General features: G+C 33.2%; 3 protein-coding genes across 5 annotated transcripts; 2 read left to right on the top strand and 1 right to left on the bottom strand.

Moving 5' to 3' along the window:
* Positions 1-219: 219 nt before the first annotated feature.
* On the top strand, positions 220-5505 carry LOC127116152 (uncharacterized). The gene is made up of 13 exons (XM_051047363.1): positions 220-541; positions 1798-2010; positions 2113-2186; positions 2300-2459; positions 2707-2731; positions 2829-2918; positions 3435-3606; positions 3697-3770; positions 3856-3925; positions 4168-4239; positions 4327-4463; positions 4805-4878; positions 5251-5505. Exons 2-13 carry the CDS (start codon positions 1818-1820, stop codon positions 5304-5306), a joined length of 1197 nt encoding a protein of 398 aa, XP_050903320.1. The 5' UTR covers positions 220-541; positions 1798-1817; the 3' UTR covers positions 5307-5505.
* A 117-nt stretch (positions 5506-5622) lies between these two features.
* LOC127116115 (probable ADP-ribosylation factor GTPase-activating protein AGD14) lies at positions 5623-15283 on the bottom strand. Of its 3 annotated transcripts, XM_051047362.1 has the most exons (16): positions 15083-15283; positions 14694-14861; positions 12166-12227; positions 11648-11735; positions 11483-11544; positions 11306-11402; positions 10735-11145; positions 8728-9037; positions 8487-8653; positions 8233-8397; positions 8026-8136; positions 7720-7803; positions 7060-7249; positions 6766-6984; positions 6629-6674; positions 5623-6241 (listed from the first exon to the last, which is right to left on the bottom strand). In XM_051047362.1, exons 2-16 carry the CDS (start codon positions 14790-14792, stop codon positions 6109-6111), a joined length of 2244 nt encoding a protein of 747 aa, XP_050903319.1. In that variant the 5' UTR covers positions 14793-14861; positions 15083-15283; the 3' UTR covers positions 5623-6108. The 3 variants fall into 3 exon arrangements, with proteins under 3 accessions (XP_050903319.1, XP_050903317.1, XP_050903318.1); XM_051047360.1 differs by having other exon boundaries at positions 6766-7249; XM_051047361.1 differs by having other exon boundaries at positions 6766-7249; positions 11306-11390.
* Positions 15284-16994: 1711 nt separating this feature from the next.
* LOC127092031 (uncharacterized) lies at positions 16995-17600 on the top strand. The gene has a single exon (XM_051030805.1). It carries the CDS (start codon positions 16995-16997, stop codon positions 17598-17600), a length of 606 nt encoding a protein of 201 aa, XP_050886762.1.
* Positions 17601-18207: the final 607 nt, after the last annotated feature.

Raw genomic sequence — 18207 nt, 5'->3', positions numbered from 1 at the left:
TATAAAAAATGATTAATAAACCAACCGCCAATAAAAACAAATTCACTTACCAATAAGCTTTTTAACAAACTTACATATTAATTTAAAGACATAACTAAATAAATATGTTAAATTACTAAAATAACCTTAATTTATCAAAAGTTGATTGAATAACTTATGATATATATATATATATATATATATATATATTGAGTGAGATAATTAAGATGTTAATGAGTATACATAAAATATTTGAGAGAGGAGTGTGTATATAAATAAATTGGCTTGAAAGGGACAACAATATGGAGAGGAAAGAAAGTACATGAATGAAGCATAAGCTTACGGCTGGAAAATAAATAAAAGTTGCAAAAAAGCAAAAAGAAAAGCTATTAAAAGCAACCACTTCTTCTCTTTTCATTTATTTCTTCACTGCATGCCTATATCATCTTCTTCATCATCACTATAAAACCTTCAAAACAAATAAACACCTCTCTGTGTTTTTTATTTCTCTCAATCACAAACAAAAAGAGAAAGAGTTTCATTCAGAATTTGTGTTATTAAGGTACTTTCTCTCATATCTTTTATTTTATTTATTAATTTATGTTGTTGTATGTGTTCATCTCAACCATATTATTTGATGAAGAAATATTCTGTTGTTAACTTGTTCTATATATTTTTTTGGAAATATATCAATACTAGATATTGTTAACTTTTTTTTTGTACTTACAAATTTTAACTTATTAACACATTTAACTTTTTTTAAAAATATATTTGGAGTTTAGTGAAATTACTAATTAAATCATTTTCTGGTATAATAATGTTAAGATGATAAAAAAACTTAAAATAGTCACTTACTATCAACCTATTACTTAATTACTTACTAAAATGGTTAACAGATGTTAAGTTCAATTTTTTTAATTTTTATATAAAAGAAAGTAGTATTTTACCTTTTTTTTTATTGAAAAAACTCTTTGGCACTATTAAAAAAAATCCCAAAAGGTATAACAAATGATATGACAAAGTTGTTTCACTTTCATCCAACAAATATTTTTTTTAAAAAGAAAAAGACAAGTTTTCTTTTGATGGAAAAATAAAACTTTTCATATTATCAAAAGTTAAAATATGTAAATTATTTCACTTTATTCTGAATTAAATTATTGTACATTTCATGTTTTTGGAGTGTTTTAAAGAACTCTACAAAAATTATTTTAAAGTGAATGAATATATACAGAAATTCTTTTATAAAAAAGAATCTTTGATATGATATTTTTTTTCAAAGAATCTAATTAATGATATGATTGAAATATATTACCAATCTTCCACTTGAAGAAGGTAAATGATTTTCTAGGGAAAGACATGTTCTATTAAATATATTTTCTAGAAAAATGATTAGTTTCTTGCTTAGTGTTAATTTGTTCTATATATTGATTAACCATTTTACTACTATGAGCCAAATTAAAGAGAATCTTATAAAAGTATGGTAGGCATACCTTAAAGTTTGGAATATAGAATTTTTGCTTATGATCAAAGATTTTATAACACATAGCCAATAAAGAGAATGAAAAAAATCTATGTTGGGTAAGACCAAATGAAATAAAAAATTGTTTGCAAGAATGATTTTTCATCTCACTTTATTTAATTTTCAATAGAATTCTAAATTATTGTATATCTGAAACATATGTTATGTTATTTTAAGATAAGTTTGATCTGTTACTGTTAAATTTCTGCTATCGAATCACCATGATTTATCATCGCTCAAGAATATAAGATATTTTTATTAGTGGAATAAATCGCATTCTTGAATTTATGATTGTGTAGTGTTTAGTGGAAGGAAAAAAATGGAGAAAGGAGAAAGCAACCAAGAAAGGTGGTGTGGACTAAAGGATTCTTCATGGTGTCAACAATTCAAAAACATATCAAATCCTTTGATGGCAAGATATGTATATGGCTTTATTTTTCTAGCGGCTAATCTCTTGGCATGGTCTGCACGTGATGAACTTTCTAGCATTAGTACACTAACAAAACTCAAAGGTAAGATCACTCTGCAACCGCATCGCAACCGCAATTACAGATGTGTTACGCGTTTTTTTCAAAATATATAGGTTTGCACCATAACCATAACTGTGTTGGCAGGTTTAAAAGTATGCAAGGTTGAAAAAGAGTGTTTGGGAGCAAATGGTGTCTTAAGAGTGAGCATGGGTTGCTTTGTATCCTTGAAAAAACAATTTTTTAATCATGTGCATATGATCTATTTGATGAGAGGCTCTAATGAGATTTTTAATTTTTTTAATCATGAAAGTGAACCTTAATTCTTGATAAGCTGTTTTTTATGATGATGTTTTGGTCAACTACAAGAGCTTCTGAATTGAATGAAGCAAGAGATAAATGGCATTCTGGATGGTGGTCAATAAAGATTGTTCTATGGATCCTATTGACAATTTTTCCATTTTTACTTCCTTCTGCTTTGATTGAACTCTATGGTTGGTGAACTCTGTCTCTTCGATAATCAAACTCGAATTATTAAATATTTATATTTGTAAATATTTTAAAAACTCTCGAACCAGATGATTCAATCCGTTGATCCGTGAATAATTAATCTCTAATGTTCGGTTATTTGACTGCTCGAATGGTTTAAAGCGGTTGAATCATGACTGGTTCGATATTCGATTCAATTTTTAAAATATTATGTCATTCCTCTGACACAGTTTGCTTTTATTTTTTGGGCAGGGCAGGTAGCACAATTTGGTGCTGGGTGGGTATATTTTTCATTCTCTTCTAAATGATTTAACCATATTATCATTACTATTTTAAATTGATATATGACTGTTTTAATTGTTTATCTTTTTCAGAGTTTTCCTCCTAATTCAACTAATAAGCATAATCAGTTTCATTAATTGGCTTAATGAGTATTTTGCATCTGAAACATATGCAGAAAGATTGTAAGATTTTCTTTGTTAATAAACTAGTATCCAAGTTCATCAATTTTATTTATGTTTATTTATATATATATATATATATATATATATATATATATATATATATATATATATATATATATATATATATATATATATATATATATATATATATATATATATATATATATATATATATATATATATATATATATATATATATATATAGGCGTGGCAAATAGATATGTTCTCCTAGTTTAGGTAAGCCCCACAAAAAAAACAGGGCAGGACGGGCATGCGGAACTTGCATTCCTTAAAATTAAAAGTTGCGAAAGTTCTTGTTAATGTCTGTCCCACAAAAAAACAGGGCAAGACAAGACAGACATATTAGAGAGTGAATAAAATCTTGGTCCGTTCCGAAAAAAAACACCGGCCAAAACAGACATGCCCGCAAAGCCGTGTCCCTTTTGCCACCCCTATAATATAATACATAAAGTTCATCATTAGTATTTGCATTATTAACATTGAATTTATGTGCAGCAAAGTCCATGTGATGATATTTGCAGCAACTTCATATTTTATATGTTTGGTGGGAATAATTTTGATGTACATTTGGTATGCCCCAATACCATCATGTCTTCTCAACATTTTCTTCATTACTTGGTCTTTAGTACTTCTCCAACTCATGACAAGTGTATCTCTTCACCCAAAAGTAAGTTTTATTTTAAGCTCATTTTGTTTTCTCAACTCACTTTTTCTACCATCATAATTTCATGTGTAAATTTTCTTTCTTTCTCAATAGGTAAATGGTGGACTTCTAAGTCCAGGGTTGATGGGACTGTACGTTGTCTTCCTTTGTTGGTGTGCAATTAGAAGGTAAGATGGATATCATGTTTGATTCTACGGCGATAAAAATTAATTTTGACCGAATATGAATGTTAAAACATATTTGTGCATGCAGTGAACCCGAAGGAGATCAATGCATCCGGAAGGCAGGCACCGTACCCGAAACCGACTGGCTAAACATCATTGTAATATTTCTTATTTTATAATCTATTCAAATTCAAAATTAATGTTGGAATTGTGAATCTAAACTTGTGATATGGTTCTATAAAATTGTGAATCAACTGTGGTTGAACGACCGGAAGACTAGTAGGGTCTCGGTTATACAACCTTTGACATGCTTGAAACATTTACTAAGCACTAAAATACATGATCTAACATTAGTTACTGTCTTCAATGTTGACTGACATGTGACAATAACTGTTGGCAGAGTTTTGTTATTGGAATACTAGCAATAGTTTTTGCAACATTTTCAACCGGCATAGATTCTAAATCCTTTCAGGTTTGTTACAAATATTAAAATCAAACTTGAATTTAAATATAATTTTCTGCAATGCATACATATCTGACACATATAGTTAATTTGCAGTTAAAGAAGAGTGAGAAGGCAACAGAAGAAAATGATGTTCCATATGGTTATGGCTTCTTTCATTTTGTTTTTGCCGTAGGAGCTATGTACTTTGCAATGCTATTGGTTGGATGGAATAGTCATCACTCTATGAAAAAGTATGGTTCCATCTTGTACATGTTATGGGCATCATCGTACTAGGTTTTCTAGTTTTGTTTTGTCAACAAAAAGATAAAACGTGAGAAAGTCAAATAAAATTATCATATATTAATCTAGATGCCACCTAATAAATAAACCAATAAATGTGTTTCCAATGAAGCTTATGTGTATTCCTTGGTTGACATATTAGACTATTAATGTTTGTCATCAATGCTATAACTTTTCTTTTTGGCTTCTTCTCATTTATAGTAGCATGTTTATTTGGTGTTGACCCTTTCTTTCTTTAAGGGCAGCCATAAATGTTTTGGAAATAAAATGCTATTGCTATGTTGTTCTGCAGATGGTCACTTGATGTGGGCTGGACCAGTGCTTGGGTCAGAATAGTAAATGAATGGTTGGCAGTCTGTGTATACTGTAAGTTTATTTTTCTTTCTTAAGTATTTTGATCAATTAAAAATAAAAATATTAAATTAGAGAAAGAAAGAGAGAGTTATAATATGCAGCAGCTGACATTTTAATCGGTATCTAACAACGACATGACACAACATTTTGATATATGTCCAACATGTGTTTGTCTAACAACGGCGCTGACACGTATAGTTACACTCAATTTACGTTAATTTTCTCAAATTATTATTATCAATGTCAGGGTTTCGTAGATTCTAATATAGCGCATTGTCTCAAATTATTATTACCAATGTTAGTGTTTTGTAGATTCTAATACAGCACATTGTGTGTAATTTCTTGAGCAAAGACAACTAAAGGAAGCTTTTATCTTTTTTACAGTATGGATTTTGATAGCCCCAATTATATGGAAAAACAGACATACTGAATCTACATGAGAAGCTCCTTGGTTTGATATTCTGAGTATTCAGATCTTCAAACTGACATATTATATGTACATATGTAGTTGAATCTTCCAACTTCAAATGTAACATCCCAGAAAATGTAGTCATAGGCAAATATACACCATTATACATGTTGATGTATCTACGAGAGAAGTTACTTACAATCATTCAATGGAATAAATTATAAAGGTCATTTGTATTCTTTTTATCAATTTATCAGTTCAATGCACTTGGTTCTTGTAGAGCCCTATGTGGAATCTACTTCTATCATATCGTCTCTTTTTTTTTGTGTTAAAACTAAGCAATCATATAAACAAAGTGGCGTAGAGCTACTTTCTCCACAGTGGCTGTGAGTTGATAACATGTAATTTCCAAACACAAAAAAGACGTTGGCAAAATTGCGACATTACAAAATTGTACAATATTGTAAAACCGAGAAAGAGCACATATATGCCGACACCATTATGCAATTTACAAACGAACGCATATTTACACCCACAGATTTAAAAAGAAAAAAAGATTAAAGAATTCTCTGCACCCCCTTCAACCAATCTCTCTTTATCTTTCAGTTCTCTAAAGCGCCTATTCCAAGAAAGAAAGTAAATTGTCTTCCTCTCTCTCCTATTAACAACACCAAAATATTTCACTTCGACCCAGAGCCGGCCATCACAAATCCTTCACTATGCATGTGTAACTTCGATCCACACACAATAGAAACCGAAAGTTACATGTATTTGTACAAGGTGCAGCAACGAGTTGATGTTTGAATTTACAAGTCCATGGACAAATCTTTAGATTATCCGAATGGGTTCCCTCTTTTAGGGAAGGGGTTAGAGGTGGGAGTGATTGACGGCTTACCAGTCAGCTGCTGATCTGGATTTGACAAGCCGAAAATGTCTCGCTCAGCTCCAAAATTCCCATCTTCTTGCCTGCATATTCAGTTAAGATCTCTTAATACTGAACACCAGTCTATTATTCATAAATTTTAGCCATACATCTGCAATTAATTGTCCCCGTCACAGATTATTCCAAAAGCCAGGACAACTAAAAACTCTTGGCCGTTCTCAGCAATCAGGCCTTATAGACATCCAGCCAAAGAACAACATCAGTGAAACTGTAAAATGAATGGCTAAAATGTGTTTTAATAAGTATAAAGGGTTCACCATATCATTGAAGTTTGTTTTATACAGCATGGATGGGAGAGTAGATGAAGGATTGGACCCAAAATGAGTTTCCAAGAGGAAATATAAAATCTAATAAGCTAAAACAGCCTGAGCAAGTAATAAATATGATCATGATTGAAGATAAAAATTTACCTTGGCATTGGTGTGTTAGGTGGCATTTGCTGCCCATTGTTAGACCCTGAGATACATTAACATGGTTCAGGATACTCAAAAGCAAATGACCGTAGGCATACATGAGTTACTGAAGAATGGTAAAAGGATAAACATACCTAGTCCCAATGCTGATGCATGAATTGGTGCTTGTGGAGGTAGGAATGATGCATATGGTGACGATAGGGTTGGATTCCAGGCATGGGATGGATTGCCCAGGCTTGAAGGGTGCAAAGTGCCTGAAGATGGTATATTGGGCAGGGGTGGATTCCATGCATGTGGTTGCAAACCCAGGCTTGAAGAGTGCATAGTGCCTGAAGATGGTATATTAGGCAGAGGTGGATTCCATGCATGTGGTTGCAAACCCAGGCTTGAAAAGTGCATAGTGCCTGAAGATGGTATATTAGGCAGAGGTGGATTCCATGCATGTGGTTGCAAACCCAGGCTTGAAGAGTACATAGTGCCTACATTAGAGTACATAGTGCCTACATTAGGAAGGGGTGGACTCCATCCATGCAATGGATTGCTCTGGTATGGAGGGTGCATCGGGAGTGATGGCGATACACTGGGCAACGCACCATGCAATGATGAAATGGAAAGAAACTGCAACCAATGAAAACAACATATATACTGTCTGAATTAACCAATGAATCAACATGTTAAAAAGTCAGTATATCACATTTCAATGTTCCAACCTTTTCAATGATAGGAAATCATAAAAAAAATAAAGACAGCAATTTTCAACACACCCAAAATTCTTATCAGTTAGTATAATTCTGTTAAGCGCAAGATGCAAACTTTATGCAGTAATGTGCAGTTAACTAACTTCCGATAGAAACAAAAAATAAATGAAGAGTTTTTTACTAAATTGTGGAAAAAAATCCAAACAGTTGTTAATCTTCAACAAATATGACTTCTGAAGAGAAAATTCCTCAATACGCAATAATTAATATTAGTGATTTAAATGTATACTCATGCATTATCCACCAATCATTGACAAGTGTAGGAACTATTATTGGCAATATACAACACAATGAGCATACTAATATTACAAATCAATGAAAGTCGCATACACTTTGGTCTTGATCTGGGGTTTGTTTGCTGCTGACATCAAATGGATTTGTTGACCTTGATGGCTCCGAAAAACTTGGTATTGGCTGTAACAGAGGGCTCACATTTATGAGAGAAATACTCATTTTTGTAATAGCCACAGATTAAGAAGCACGCAATTGGTTGACTATTTGTGAAGGAAATGTCCTTCTTAATAAAATAAAAAAAGGTCCTCTCAGTGATTATTAATCATAAGCTGTTTGGAGCATAAAATCTAAATGCATAATAAGATAATCTGGTAAGCTAATCATTCTGGATTGTAACAGTACCACCACATTATTATTATATTGCATTGAGTTGCCCGTGCCCTGGGGAAGACCCGCCTGCCAACCTTCTTGAACTGGAGCAGAGAAGGAAGAGAGTTTTCTAATGAACAGATCCTGCACGATCAAAATTAATTGTTAGGCAAACAATAAACACATGCAAGTGTATCCAAAATACAAAGGTTGTGAAGTAAAGTAAGAAGTCACAATTACTTCAGAAAGTTCTGTTCTTCCACTTGGTTTTGCTTCTACAGCAGAAGGTTGAGAAAGAATACTATTAAAAGCCTCATTGGCCGGCTTCGAAGCATGATGGTATGCATGTGGCATTTGTGTATTTGGATACCCCTGTCCTGTGGGTACAGAAGGTACATGCGATGGCTGCAAGATATTTCCAGCATGGTGAAAATAATATTACATTATCAATAAACAGTCAACAGTATTTGACATGACAACTCCATTAGCCAAACCTGACTATTTACAGCAGAGAACATTGGTTGCTGATGCTGCGAACTAGCCCACTGTCCTACACTATCATGAGGTAATACAACTTCCTGTCCGGAAGATGGCATCAAAGCACCATTGGATGGGAAAGCTGATAAACTGCCAAAACTAAGAGCCCCTGCTGGAATAGGTCCTGCAGATATAAAAAAAAGTGAGTCATCACTTCTTGGTGATGTTATCACACTGCCATTACAACTTGTGTCTCACCTTGGACTCCCGAAGCATGAGAAGATAAAGATGCCGAATAAGACAATTGGGACAGTATGGATTCAAGTGGATTTAAATTTGAGTTGCTTTGATTTGCTTTCGCCTCGGAAGCAATATCAAAAGAGGCCCAATTGTCATCACTGGAATTTCCTGACACAGGTTGAGGCGCACTAGTTTGTTGAGCTTGAGGAATTGTGGGAGCAATAGGTTCAGGATCAGCATCAAAATCAATAAGACTCTTAGTAGTCTCAAGCTTAATATTTACTTGGCTTTCATTACTGGATACCAAGCTACCAGAGAATGCAGTTTTCTGAAATCATTAACAGTCAGTTATTGTTGTATAATTTGGGTACAAAATCAAGTTGGCCACCTTACTAAAAGGGGAGATGGAGATGTCACTCAAAGCAATTCATGCCAAACAAAGTAAACTGTAAATGCAGAGCCAAATCTTTCAAGAAAACTTCAAAGAATATGAGGAAAATAATATATTTAACAGTAAATTGAAAAAGAAAAACATCTCTAGTTGTTAAAGCAAAAAACAAACATCTCTGAAGTCTAATTGAATAACAGAAAATATCAGCTTCAACCAAGAATACATAGTAAATGTTGCACAGCAGCAGTGATGAACATATCATAGATAAATAATGAAGCACATTCAAGGAAAAGGATCAAGACTCGAGTGATTGAATCAATCATAAACTGTTAGGAACCAAATTAAGTAACAACAGTAATCAATACAGAAATTGAAGAATGGAGGAGACTGTATTATTATGATGAAAATGGTGATTTACAGACAGGGAATTTGCACCCCAGATCTGCCACAGAAATAAGCTCCTATAACTAATCCCTCAATTACTCCAGATGCCTCCCTCAATCTGTACCCTTCCTTATATCACGGATTCGGTTATCAGTCCTAACCTCTCTAAAGCCACGCCACTCCTCTGTTAGAACATTTCCAATAGTACCTTTCTTACCCCTTCTATAATACACCCTCCATATTTTAGGCCTACTAGTGTAGCAGAGATGAGGATGTTGCGTTGAATGTGTGGTAAGACTAGACGGTATAAGATTACAAATGACAATATTAAAGAGAGTGTTGGGGAAGAATGGAGTAGATTAGATGGAGAGGAGTCAAACAATTAGAGGTAGAAGAAGATCTAGAAAAACTATAAGAGAAACTATTAAGATCTTGAAATTAACGAATTGGATAGAAACATGGTATTGAATAGAACATTACGGCGGAATTTAATCCATGTAGCCGATCCCACTTAGGGAGATAAGGCTTGGTTGTTGTTGTTTTTGTTGTACTTCGGTGAGCTAACTGCCCACTAGGGTCATAATCTGAAGCTCGGGCCCTAATAAACAAAAAACATCCCTAAAGCTTATGCTGCTAGGTGAAGAAATATGGATATATTTTTACATTATATCTTTAACACACTCTCCTCAAGAAGAGCACTTTGGCCTTGAAGCATGGAAAATACACAAACACGCCTTCTGAAATTCAACTATTTGTTCAAAGAATAAATGGGCCAATGGGAGTGGCAAAGTCGAAGTTTTAGACAACTTGGTTATATAAGCTATGATACTATGGACTTTTGAATAAACAACTTATAGCACAAGTTCTTAACAACATAAGTGCTTAAGCATAAGCTTACGTAAGCTAATGATAAAATAATTTTAAATTGTTTTTGTATATACTAGAAACTGTTTTCATAAGATATTTTGAAAAACTAATGATAATAAGCTGAAAAACTAATGATAATAAGCTGAAAAACACTTATGAAAAATATCATAAGTTGTTTTCATAAATTCGCCCAAACAGTTTCACAAAATTTATGTCAGTAGATAAGTTCACATATGCTAATCCAAACAGGTCCTATGTCATGAACTAACAACCCCCCTACACCGTAAGCTATTAGGCAGAACAGAAGAATGCATGATTTGATTGGTTTTTATATTACATTTTAAACAGACCAAATGAAACATCAGCATCAGTAATAGTTTCACCTGTGTCAATGCTGAGGCATCGGCAGCTTTTCCATTGTTCGGTTTGGGAGGTCCACTTATCCTAAGAGGTACTACATTTTCTCCCAAAATTTCTCTAACGGATGGACCCACAGATGGGCTAGAAGAGCCCAGATTTCTGGCTTGTGCAGGGGAATGCCTTTCCGTCTTGTAACCTCCATCTGATATTCTACGATCTTCACGACGCCAATCATTGATAACTGGAGGACAACCGGGACTTCTCTTATAATCACCAACTTGCCTACTTTCTTGATCATATCCAGGACTTCTTCCACCTGGACTAGACCTGTCACTATAACGGCGTTCATGTGAGTCTTCATATGGAGGGCTTTTAGATCCTCCCTGATAGGCCTCAACTCTCCTGTTTTCATATGACCCATCTTTGTCACCACTCTGAACAACATGCAACACAAGAGAGAAGACTGAAGTTAGAATTTGCTGACAAACTCATCAATTCTAAAGCAAAAGCAATAACACACAACTTGAAATTGAACCTAATATTAAAGTGTCAAATATTTGCTTAAAATAATAATCCAGAAGGGTGAAATCTTACGTTTTTCACTCTTGGTGGTTTGTCAGAGGTACTATCTCCGGTGAATCTCCTATCCACATAAACATGCTTAATAAAGTCTCGGAGCCTGTTAACATTACTGGCACCAAATTTGACAATCAAAATAAATGAATAACGCACTCTGCAACAATACATGAAAACGTACAAGCAAGTACTTACTCACTGTCAGGGAAAGAATGATGTTGTGCATCCCATTCTCTAAAATAAACCTTTCTTGCACGCTGCAAGTATCAAATAAAGCTGAAATAAACTTCAAGAATATATGATATCAAGTGCATTGAAAAAACAAACAGCACAAGTTTTGGCACAAAAAGGCATCAATACCTGATTTCCTCCTTCTTGAAGTGCAGTAACTTCTTGCGAAGTAAATTTAGCCATTGAAACTGATTTCACACGATGTGTAAATTCACGGCTGTCAATTTCCACAAAAAACCCATGAGTTTAGAAGAAAAATGTGCAGTTGAAAGGAAATGTATTGGTCAAATTTTTCAAGTACAGCACAATACTTTTTAAACAAGATACAGATCATGCTTATCATTTATACGCAGAATACATATGAGAGCATACACATTAGACTTAATACAGACCAAAAACACTACAAAAGTAAAAGTACACAACTTGCAGTAAAAATATGTTTCAAGTTTCACCAGAGTTTAAGCTCATCAGCAAAAAGCATGTTTAAAATGCAAAGCATAAAAGCAAAAACAAATGGAAAATTTTCAAAAATTAGCATTACTGCTGGCTAAAGCAGGCCACCATGAACCATAAAAACATGTATTCAACTCAAATCACAGGGTTGAAATATAGGTACTAAAATAAGCAGAACTCTTATAAGGACTTACTGTATTCCACTACAAGCAGTGCAAACAAACGTCCAGAAATTTGTGCACACATATTGTGGTCCCTTCAAAAGTATAAAAAATAATAATTAATTTAACGAATTTGTTATAGCGTCAAATGCAATGATTTCCTTTCTAGATTCTGAAGAATGCAACTAAAATGCTTTAAAACCTGGTTAGAAGTTTTAAACATATAAAAGTCTATAGATAAAAATATCATTATCAGCAAAGATTCAAATTTGTCTCTTTATTAAGGAACCTATTTTTCCATGGAATTTAGAGAGAACCAGCAGGTGTGGGGCACAGTATTTATCCATGTGATTTTTAAACACTAAAAGAAATGATAATTTAAACACTTAATCCATGTCCCCCGTCCCGCGAGGAAAAATTCCGGGTCTTTGGGGCCATAAATTGGGAAATTCCTGCGGGAATCCCCACTGGCGGGTGCAGATTGACACCCCTAAAATAAAGTTAATTATAGTTTCATTCCTATCCGAACATAATATGAGTATGGTTTCAGATGGAACTTCGAATTGGTATTTTTAACTCAGAACTGGACCTTAAATAGCATTGTTTTTTCTCAATGCTCAATACTAACAACAAATATGACATAATATATATAAATTGAAAAGGCTGATGTTGGTCCATAAGTTACTTTACATAATATAATCCAAGGACAAAATACATCCAGCAATTAATAGTCAAATAAGCAATTATAGCTTAAAAAGGAAATCAATATCCTTAATAGTATCATTAATAGGAACGCTTCCCATTATGTAATGTAAAATGAGGAAAGGGTATACGGTGATAGTATATGTATCAGTAGCCGATCTCTAAATGGAACTGCTTTGATAATAATGTTCATCAGCAGGTTTCAAATGCAAGAACCGGTGAGCCCAAGTTGACTAACAGAAACACAAGTAATATGAGGGTTCCGGATAACACGTCGCCTTGCTAGCAGTTTCTATCCAAATTAACGATATATAAGAGTGAATTCCCAAAATCTAATATGAAAATCTTATTATGAGCAGCTCTTTAAATGGAAGCGATTTAATAACAGAAATTTGTTTGTTCATTGTATTGTCGATGGCGGACCATGGTGGAGAGTCAAAATCCTTCATACCAACCGCTTTGCAGTGTCGTTATAGTGGATTATGGTGGAAAAACCCACAATATTGGCAGATATTTACCATTGCGGCGAGCCCAAAACCTTCATGTGTCCGCAATAGCGCTGCCATTGTTCATCAACGAGTTTGGAATGAAATAATAGGTAAGAACCATGTTTCCCACTGCAAACACAAGAAATGGGGGCTATATATAACGTATCACCTCGCTAGCCACTAGTCGAATGCATGATATGAAAAGGGTACGTTCCCAAAACCTAATATAAAAATCTCATGAACATAGATTATGCTTCTAATCAAGTAAAGCCTCGCTCCAATTTTCAACAATTTACCCCTAAGTGGAGAGACCATAGATGTGTTTGGGTATAGAACTTAATAAAGTATTTATTCAGAGAGATATTATAAAGAACTATTAATTATCAAATGCTTACTCTGGTGAACTACTTAAGAAAATCAATATTGTTAATCGCTTTTCACATAGTGGCAGTTCGATCAAATTCTGTTATGCTACCTTGTCATAGCGCTGTATAGCTTCTATTTGACAACACCAATTAAAATAACCCAAAACCTATGAACCTACCATAACTTAATTTTACACGACTAACTTATATCATTAGATGATTTCAAATTACATTACATATTAAAAGAATACATTTACCCCACACTCCAATTCTCAACCATTTACCCCAAAAATGGAAAGATTGTTAGCTAGTAGCAATTCATTTAAAGCAGATAAATTCACATGCTCGAAGAGGTAAAGTCGGATTCAAACCTATTATCTAACAAAGAGTTTAAAGCTAATGAGATAGTTATGTTTTTGTTATATTTCGGTTATTTAGTTAGTTAACCTTCAAGCTACCACTATATGACACTAACACATTTTTCTCATTCAATTCGAGTATCACAAAGCACCATTTGATAGAATCTAATTGTTTTATACACTATTGCTCTTATCTAATTCTCTAGTTTTCTGAGCAATAGCTTCTAAATTTTATAGAATCGGATGTAATTTTCAATCGCATAAGCATCTTAGTAGACTGTTGCACTTAGTATGCATTTGTGATTCCACAAATTCCGTTGGAGTTAATGAGTTAGTTATTTTTTTGTTACAGTTGGATTATTCTTCTAACCACCACTATATATTCCATCTGATATTTCAATTCGAAAATCAGATAGCACATTTGAAAGAATCATATTTAATCCATATATCTTATCTAATTCAGCTAATTATAACAATAGTTATGATGCCAATTCATTTTTTCTCATGGAATTCAAGTATCACAAGATCACATTGCTCTATTTCTACTAGTTAACCTCTGATTTACTAGTTTTTCTCAGCAATATCTTCTACAATTGAAAGAATCTAATCTAATCTAATGTAATTCTCAGTCACGTAAGCATTCTTACCAAACTGTTGCAGTTAATGCATCTTTGATTCGGTTCGAGCCTAAGAAGAGCTCGAATCGCGTGCTCCTGTTTCTCGTCCTCCCTTAACCGACTCGCCATCTCAACTTCAAACTCCAAACTCGATTTCAATCATCAACAGTCAATGAAGTTCACAATACGATCGCAGTTCTGAAAAGACAAACGAAAAAGAAAACGTTCGAGCAAGTCAAAATCAAGAACTCGAAAAATCTGCAAGAAAAATGAAGTTAGAGAAAATGAAAATATTGAATCGAGTGTTTCTTGATAATTTTTTTTCAGTGAAGTGAGCAAGAAACGGAAAAGAGTAGAGCTTAGAAACAGAGTTATGCGAAATTGAAGAAGATGAAGAAGAAGGTGGTTGTGAAGTGAACCCTAAGAAGTTGAGGAACTGAAGAAGAAACGGTTGGAAGTTAGAATGTTGAAGTTCTGGGAGTTTCTTTTTTTAACTATATTGAAAGATTGATAACTGAAACGGAAAGGAGAAAGAATAAAGAAGAAAAAACAGAAAGCTAGAGAATCGGAATGTGTGAAATGAAATGACGGCTTTGGACAGGTCAGAGAGAGAAAGAGGGTTTTAGAATCATTCAATATTCACTTTTTTTTTATCAGACGGTTTAAATATGAATGTCTATGTGTAGTCACAACTGAGTTACCGCAGAGAATCAACTAATATTTTAATTTTTAACGAATAAATAAAATAAAAAATTAATAAATACAACTTAAATTGAATTACAAACATTAAAATTATTTTTTACTTTAGTGACAATGCAATATAAATTATATTAATGATGGTCGAGGTTTTAGTTAATTTTATTGAGATATGTTGTTGAAAAGAAGTTTCACGACTCGATGAGACCTAAGTCATTCTTTGATTTGGTAAAGTTTTGTCGTTCTTTGAAGGTTTTGTCGCTTCATGAAGGTGTTGTCGTAATTTATTTGTTGTTCACAAGTTGGTGTGAATGTTGGTTGGGGTAAAAAAAAATTTATTGTTAAGGTGTTTGGAAATTTATGTTTGGTTTGTTGTTTGTAATAAGATGCATTGTTTATTTGTTTTATTTTTAAAAAAATAGATTTTTTTTTTTATATTTTTAAAAATGATTTTTATAATAAAATAATTTTAAAATATTAAAAAAATTAAAATAGTTTTTTATAAATTAAAAGATTAATTTTATCTTATAACATAAATATACATTATTGAGAAATAAAATATAGTTGAAATCGCAATTTCTTTAAAAATTTGTATCTCAAAAATTATTTTTTATGAAAAGCTATTTAAAATACCTTCAAAATTAAGCAATTTTTTGAAATTTTGATATTCAAAAGAAGTTTTAATAAAATGATGAAATATCTAAAATTACATTTTAAGAGTAATTATTCAAACCAAATTTTCATTTGAACTTTTTATGAAAATTTTCTTTGTAATTTTTTTAAGCAAAATATATCACACTATAAAAATTATTTTAAGAAAAATTAAAACAAATATATATGTATACTCCTGATTTTATGATTGAGTGTTTGACCTATATTAGTTTTGGATGTTAAGGAAAGGTTGTTGAGTGGTTTGGTAATTTTTTTGGGTTGGAATATGAATGTAATATTGTTGTTGATAACCAATAAGAACAAATCCGTAAGCTAACATTCTTCTAAAGTGAATTTGAGGTGTTGAACCGTTGCTTAATTATTACTGTTAGTTAATTTAATTATTTGTTTTTTAATATGTTTAAAAGACTTAGTCTTTACAGGTGTTATTAGTGTTGTTAGTTTGTTTAGTGGGTAGCTAGTTTTTAGGAATTTTAAGTTGTGGCTTTGTTGAATTGTTCTGCTGTACTGCCTATTTATAAGGCTATCTATTTTCAATAAAATTACTCTCTCCAATTCAATTATCAATATCTATCAGTGGTATCAGACTGTGGTTACGTGAGAGGGAGTGCACTGTGAGAGAAACAATGTGAGGGAGAGAGCCAAGAAATTGCAGAGTTGTTTTTCTTTCAACACACATGGCTTCCGACACCCCACTTTGATGGTCATTATGACCATTGGAGCATGCTCATGGAAAACTTCTTGAGATCCAAAGAGTATTGGCAGGTTGTGGAATCTGGATTACCAGAGATAGGAGATGAAGCTGCATTGACTAATGCACAAAAAACAGAAAGAGAAGCTTTGAAGTTAAAGGATTTGAAGGCAAAGAATTACCTCTTTCAAGCCATCGATCGAGCAACCTTGGAGACGATTCTTTACAAAGACTCCTCCAAGTAGATTTGGGACTCTATGAAAAGAAGGTATATGGGAAATGCAAGGGCAAAGCGTGTGCAACTGCAGGCACTTCGAACAGAATTCGTAACTTTGCGAATGAAAACAGGCGAACTTGTCACTGATTATTTATATAGGACCATGGCAGTGGCTAACAAAATGAGAGTTCATGGAGAAAAAATGGAGGACGTGAAGATTGTAGAAAAGATTCTTCGGTCAATGACTCCCAAATTCAATTTTGTTGTCTGCTCCATTGAAGAATCAAAAAACATTGATGAACTGACATTTGATGAGTTGCAAAGTTCCTTGTCGGTTCATGAGCAAAAAATCATCCAGCAGGACACCGAGGAACAAGCTTTGAAGGCTTCAAACTTTAAAAGTTCCGATATAGGAAAAGGAAAGTGGAAGGACAAGAACCCATATCACAAATCAGATGAGGATTATGCATCAGATACGCGAAAGGGTAACAACTACCGTCAATTCAGAGGCAATAAGACGAATAATGACAAGTCCAAAGTTGAATGTTTTCGATGTCACAGATATGGTCACTACAAGTCTGAGTGTAGAACTAAATTGCACCATGATCGTGGTCAGAAGTCTAACTATGTGGAAGAAAAGAAGAAGATATTTCTCTCTTGATGGCATGTCACAAGGAGGAGAAAATGCATGGAAGTATGTGGTACTTAGACACAGGCTGCAACAACCACATGTGCGGGGATAAATCATTGTTTTCAGACTTGGATGAATCATTCCGAAGCACTATAAAGTTTGTAGATAACTCTACAGTTTCAATCATTGGCAAAGGAAATGTCAAAATCTATACAAAAGACAACACAAAACATTGTATTGGTAATGTTTACTTTGCCCCTGATTTGAAAACTAATCTTCTTAGTGTTGGACAACTCCAGGAGAAGGGATTTGAGATTAATATCAAAGATGGGGTGTGTTGTATCCAGAATAAAGAAAAGGGTTTGGTTGCTGAAATAAACATTGTTGGCGTTAGCTGTCAACAAGATTTTAGGAACTATAATAGGAATATAGTTATTAATTGTTAATTACCATGATTTGGCTATAATTATTCAGATTTAATTATAATTAGAAATAGGTTTTCTGTATATATAAATATAACCTATTCCCTCCTTGTAATATACGATTGAAATAATATGAAAGTTGTATATCGGTTTAACAAACATGACATCAAATCGCATGTTTCCGCTACATTTCAGACACACTTCCCAAATTAGTC

The sequence above is a fragment of the Lathyrus oleraceus genome, chromosome 1 (genome assembly GCF_024323335.1).
Source record: "Lathyrus oleraceus cultivar Zhongwan6 chromosome 1, CAAS_Psat_ZW6_1.0, whole genome shotgun sequence".
Lineage (NCBI taxonomy): Eukaryota > Viridiplantae > Streptophyta > Magnoliopsida > Fabales > Fabaceae > Lathyrus > Lathyrus oleraceus.
The sequence above is the reverse complement of the archived record's forward strand: the minus strand, read 5'-3'. Positions and strand labels throughout refer to the sequence as shown.